The 6,668-nt window shown below is 36.2% G+C and overlaps 1 protein-coding gene across 1 annotated transcript; it reads right to left on the bottom strand.

Moving 5' to 3' along the window:
* Positions 1 to 610: 610 nt before the first annotated feature.
* Positions 611 to 5,991, bottom strand: LOC134648123 (uncharacterized). The gene is made up of 3 exons (XM_063502594.1): positions 5,854 to 5,991; positions 5,416 to 5,648; positions 611 to 5,012 (listed from the first exon to the last, which is right to left on the bottom strand). The coding sequence occupies exons 2-3, from the start codon at positions 5,638 to 5,640 to the stop codon at positions 4,728 to 4,730; spliced, it is 510 nt and encodes a 169-aa protein (XP_063358664.1). The 5' UTR covers positions 5,641 to 5,648; positions 5,854 to 5,991; the 3' UTR covers positions 611 to 4,727.
* Between the last annotated feature and the right edge of the window lie 677 nt (positions 5,992 to 6,668).

The following is a 6,668-nucleotide window of genomic DNA, read 5'->3' as shown; positions in this document are numbered from 1 at the left end:
GAACTGAAACTCATAATTTTTTTTTCATCAAATCCATACGTGTGGGGTATCTATGGATAGGTCTTCAAAAATGATATTGAGGTTTCTAATATCATTTTTTTCTAAACTGAATAGTTTGCGCGAGAGACACTTCCAAAGTGGTAAAATGTGTGTCCCCCCCCTGTAACTTATAAAATAAGAGAATGATAAAACTAAAAAAAATATATGATGTACATTACCATGCAAACTTCCACCGAAAATTGGTTTGAACGAGATCTAGTAAGTAGTTTTTTTTATACGTCATAAATCGCCTAAATACGGAACCCTTCATGGGCGAGTCCGACTCGCACTTGGCCGCTTTTTTAGCATTAGAAAAAGACTACGCGATCTTGAAGTGTCTTTTTATTGAAAAATACTTTTGAAAAATAAGTCACGGCAAATATGTAACAATTATGAATCATAATTATACGATTATTTACATTATTTTGCTTTCATAAGTAATAGTTACTGATTTTTAAAAAGCGTTTTCAATTAAAAGACACGTCAAGATCGCGTAGTCTTTTTCTGATGCTAAAAAAACGAACTATAAAATTCGTGATAAATAACAAGGAGCTGACAGCAAACAACGATGTACATATAAAAATATTTTATTAAAAACATTTTGGTAACATTTAATAAGAACACTTAGGTAAAAATAAATCGACTTCAAAATCATTAAAAAAGAACAGCCTGGACTGGAAGTTCACGGAGGAAGCCGGAACAAAAAAAAAACTAAAATAAATAAAAACAATGATAACACTCTAGGCAGACATGTCTAATTGACAACCAGAATTAAGGCATCGCAAGAATAATTATTAAGTACGATAAAATACCTACGGCTATTATTATAATTACAACAAATAAACGCCTAGTGTCTATCGTTCAGTTGTGAATGCGCGCGGGTCAACCCACGGTGGGTGTGGCTGCGCGGGCCTGCTAAGGTCGCATTTAGGGCAAACAGAGGCGTCTTTGCAGGTAGATCATTAGGTGGGGGCCACGCTAGGCCTAAAGGCAGTCATCAACATGGCTCTTGGGATAATGCGGCCCCGCAGAGCCCGCGCAGGCCGCAGCGCCGCAGACATACTGTGATTCTTGGCAGGGAACTTACATAGAGTATTATTGCCACTAACATTATTTCACTCACGCACGAGACAACTTGCTTGCCACTACGCTGTAATTATACGTCACTAAATACTAAAACATCCCAATTATAAGAAGCTATGTTATTAAAATTTACCTAACTAATAATATTAACATCTTCGGCTAATTTTGATACTAGAATGATATAACATCATCTCATATTGTACTCTTAACATTACGCTGGATTAAATTATAAGTGAGGAATTAAATATGTTATATATTATATAATATTGCAAGCATTACTGAGATTGTGCACGTTACGTGGTTGATTAACAGTAACATCGTTGACTTATGTGATACGGAGGAAGATCGCTTACATACTGAAGTGGCGGGCCCCCGGGCGGGCGGGAGGCCCGCCCTACACGGCTACATAAACAGACAGTCACAAATATTAAATTACGAGCATTGGCACTTTCAATATTACATCTTAATTACACTCTCGAAATAGCACTGCATATCAATAATTCAATAACCAACTTAAAAACTAAATTCAGATCAGTCATTTATGATATCACATCAAAATAAACAGGGAAATACATATGTGATAATAGATTGGATATACTATATAATAAATATTATATTCTTTTCAAAAGAGGTATTAATTTTCTTTAGGGTTACTAAAAATATTGAGCTCTGCGCCGCGCGCGACGCACTATATCACCACAATACGAGAACAACATTGAACCAATAAGATTTGGTACTTGGGAGTTTGTCTCCGAGTTAATCTATTTCGCTAAACCTACATAATGCTTATCAGATATACGTAATACACACTGGGCACGGACCGCGGGCTGCGGCCGGCCCCACTCGAGGGTCCGGCGCGGCGGTCGCGAGGCCTAGGCAAAAAACCCTTTCATCCTTATACAATTTTCAATACAAAAATACTGCCATTTGACTACAGTTCAATGAGAAAAAAATATTTGTCATAATATTAATGAACAATAGATAGAATACAACGCAATAATATTATGTATAATATTGTGTATATGATTTGACTAAACAAAATAAAATGCATACAATTGAAATGATTTAAAGGTTGTAAAATCACTTTGAAGACACATAGAATGGAAGGTTCAATTGATATTTTAGATTGCGTTCAATAAATAGCACAAGGACCAATGTTTTGGCATGTGGACTAAACAAACATTAACAACTACCCTCGTCTGACAACTTAAAACAAAACTGGAATGCACATATTGCATCGCACCTCGGCCTCACTCGGTTTGGTAGGGCTGCGGGAATACACCACTAAAATTAACGTATGGAGATATTCACAACAAGAGCTAGTCTCACAACTGTGCGTATCGCTCCAATACTTTCCTTTGAACTACATTCGATTACAGCTTTGTCATTTCTAAACTAAAAATAATATGAATGCAACATTTGATTTAAATAATAATTTGATAACAACCATTTTGTGAGTATGTGTGACTGTATATAGCACACTAGGCGCGGAGCCTCCGAGCCTGCGCGACTCGGAGTCCCGAACAGAGGCATACGAATATATCACTGTTAGCTGCATTCTGAGATCCATGCTATATGTTCAGTCATGACTCACTGAATCATAATACATAAATACAAATTTTGTACAACTTTTTCCTACTCTTTTAAGTTATATGTGTTCATAGCCCAGAAAATTATTATCTAACAGACTAATAAGCGTGATGACTCAACTACATAAATCAACTGATAAAATGCAATGAAATGTATCTTTATGATAAAGGTGCCGATTTGGGAATACATTTGGCTACTGAATTAAATAAATATATGGATGTTGGTCCCTTCCAAAATATTAGCCAAACCCATTAAGCGATATCCATAAAATATAAATTAAATTTTGAATACTACATACTGTATTGTCTCATATCAACATTTTTTTATAAAAATAACTTTGTGGGAAATATGTCAACATTATTGTGTACAAATACTCCAGTTCCAAGTTAAAGCTGATCACAACGTAGCAGAACTAAAGTTGCACAAAAGGACACCATCATAATTATCCATTATAATTAGTACGTTTTACTTACATGTAATTGAAGAGACTCACACTATTAAATATCTTGACTAAATTAAGAGACCACGAATATTACATTTATATATGCACATACATAGAGATATTGCCAGTCTGTTAACACACTTACTATAATTTCACTAGAAGCCCAGCATCTGGGCATATCAATGACTCGAACGTTTTAAAACGGTCTGTAACAACTACTAATACCTTAGAATATCTAATCACTGCATTAATTTGTGATGATATGCACTGATAAACCCACTTTGACTGTGATCCATGGGTGATTAGTTACATGAAATGAGTTGTTCGAGCTTTCTATTCTCGTCCAGTAGATAGGAATATATTAGGGCATGTGTCAAGATCGTATCTTCTAGATAATATGTCATCACTATTATTATGTTATGCTCGGACGGTAAATCCAACAATCGTCATATTAAACCTTAAGTTAACCTACAGCTTGGCTTTTAAATTCGTGCCTATCTTGTCAAAATCGTTACTTTAAATAACATCCGAGAAGCAGCCTTTTGGTTAGTAACGACAACAACCCTAAAAATAAATGACTGTGGAATATATCTAAATTACTTCTAGACTAAACATTATTATAAAACAATATTTAAATAATAACTATTATGTGTAATGGTGGGAAGTAGTAACTCATAATAATATAAGTATATGTCCATAGTTTAAATATTGCTTTAAGAGTAATTAGTCAAAACCCAGAAGGCTGGCTACGTCCAGTCCCACAGGGTTTCATACTTATCAAAGTAAGTTGCATAACCAACAATTTATAGTTAATATTATATGCTCATTAAACAAATAGATTCTTTGGATAACATATTATTAACATTTCTAAGAGGAACTAAGTGTAGCATAATATATTATTTTGAATCTTCAACAGTCTTTAAAATTATTGTTAAGTTGATGTGATCGTTACTTTTTCAATACTTTTCTTTTTTATATAATTAGTGGGACCTAGAAATGCTAAATTGGAACAAGTGTGCAAAATCTTATGGCATTGCAAGTTCATTTCATAGTATTAATTAACCCTATCTTTAAATTTATCACACAAATAAGTTAAAAACAAAAACAAAAAGTTGAGCATCGTCACGCAAAACATTCAAAGAATTGTCTTTGTTTAAATTAAGATCACAGTATTAAGTCACGATTAAAATGTAACTCTAGGAATGCGCGAGACGATAGCCATATACATATTCCACAGTCATCCGTAGGACGGGGCCACACCAGGGACTTTCATCACACACTATATAGGAAGATGTCACACAGCCTTGACTCCAGTTCTTTATAAAAAAATTCATATAAGCGTTTTAGTACCAACAACAAAAAACATCATAAGGTACCCCAATTCCCTGCCATTTTTATAAAAACAGAAGGTTGTCTAGAGATAAAATAAAACAATTTAAAACTGGAGTCACAGGCTTATAGATAGTAGATGATAGCACCACTAAGTGACATTGAAAAGAGAAGTTGATATGCACCCTGATGTGTCCCAGTCATACCCACTCCTCGTTTGTTCAGTTTACGCTGCACTGACGCGTCAATCTGTGGCAGCTACTACCCAAGAGAAGCCGCAGTGACGGCAAGAGTCGTTTACATACTGTGTGCGAGTTCCATATGGGCCCAGGCGGTGGTACTGGGAACGGTTGGCGAAGAACAATGCTGGGTTGTTAGGGGGCAGCACCGTAGCCCGGTAGTTCCATCGCGGGTCCGTCAGGTTAGACATCAAGTTCAGGATGTCTCGGCCTCCATAACTGATTTTGATCTCCTTGATTTCTTTCTCTTTAGGTCGAGGCTGAGGCTGCGCAACGGGCTCGAATATATTCTGAAACCATTTAAATCAAATAAATTCTTTGAATAAAACACTAAAATCTGTAAGGATTCAAACATAATTACTCGCACACAGTTTGCTTGTTTGTTTTCCGCAAATTACGGGCCGTCGTACATGGTTCCGCTTCGACAAAGACGTCGACAGTATACATATAGCGCTATAATAGCATAGATACCCGTTATAATACTTAAAATGTACATCTTAAACGATTCCGATAAGAATTTGTTCAATCACTAGAGTCAACATGTGACAAATAATTCCATATTCACGCGTCAATAATGTACACAACATTGATAGCGTAATATAGACATTCGCCATTACGGAATATTATGAAAATAGAGGGGTCAAGGCCAGGACGAACGCAAACAAATATTGCAAATTTTTCCGATTCGCTCACCTTTTCAGTAGTCTGAGGGCTTGAGGGCAGGGAGTCGCTGTTCACCGACTCAGACTTGAGAGAGCCCAGCGAACCGATACCACTGGATTCGCTGGAGACAGACGGACTCGGGCTCGTCTGCGATTGAGACAAACCCGCTATGTCGATTATGTGCCCGAACGAGCTGAATGAATAGAAATTGTCCGTCTCCAATCCAGCTAAAGGTAGTGCCACGCTCAAAGCCATGTCTGTATCTGAAAATCACGACAGTATTGTAATTACACGTGCATAGAATACCACTACGTGCGAACACTTATTAGCTATGTTGACAGAATACAACGCGCCAAACTGTTTCTATGTGATCGCAGAACTTAATTCAACACTTCACTCGTTTCACACAAAACTAAGACTGAATTGTTTCAATATCACACGAAATGTAACGAATAAAACATCAATTACCGAATAGCGAAATCCCAAATATGCACAAAGCCTCGACGTAGTTGAAAGAAATCGAACATCTATGAAGTGAAGTTAGCTGTTATCTGAGTTTGCGTTGCGTGCTCCGTCGAGCGCCAACCGGAAATTACTCGGTCGGTAAAGTAGACAACTACGCAGTAAATAATAGGTAGAGTTTTATGGTGTTAAATATTATGTTTTACATTATAATATCCCATTTTTTCTTTAATAAATATTTTAAGGTGTATATTTTGTAGCTTCACAACCAAAATACTCCAGGGGAAATTATGATGGTTTTATAACGCCATCTATGTACCAGATGGTAAAACTACTGCAGAGAGATGACGTTGTGGCTTTGCTGCTTTTGTGGTGCAAAATAAGTACGATAGGTGGCTCTGTATGCAGTTTACTAATTCGTTTACTCGCCGCATATTAATTCAATCAGTAGCCACAGAGGGCTCTGTTCACAAGATTTTTGTAGGTAGGCACAGCCATCGTTAATAGAGGGACGTATTCCGAAATATTTGGCCACTTTGCTAATGTTATCTGATGTCAAAGATCTATGAAGTGTATAAGATAAATGAAGTCTAAGAAAAAAAACGTGCCTAGGAAAATCAAGAAAAAAATATGCTCGAAAGATGGCCCCATACCTTGGGCCTATACTAGAGTACGTAGATAAAAAAAACTGTTTATTTCAAATAATAATAGCATTACAATTTCTTAAACCTAGTTACAATCTTTAATATTTAAGATGGCGACACCGTTTGCTATTTAACAATTTTAACACATAATTAATCAGTGAAAGAACATGAATCAAA

The sequence above is a fragment of the Cydia amplana genome, chromosome 5 (assembly GCF_948474715.1).
Source record: "Cydia amplana chromosome 5, ilCydAmpl1.1, whole genome shotgun sequence".
NCBI lineage: Eukaryota > Metazoa > Arthropoda > Insecta > Lepidoptera > Tortricidae > Cydia > Cydia amplana.
This window is presented reverse-complemented; position numbering and strand designations above follow the sequence as displayed.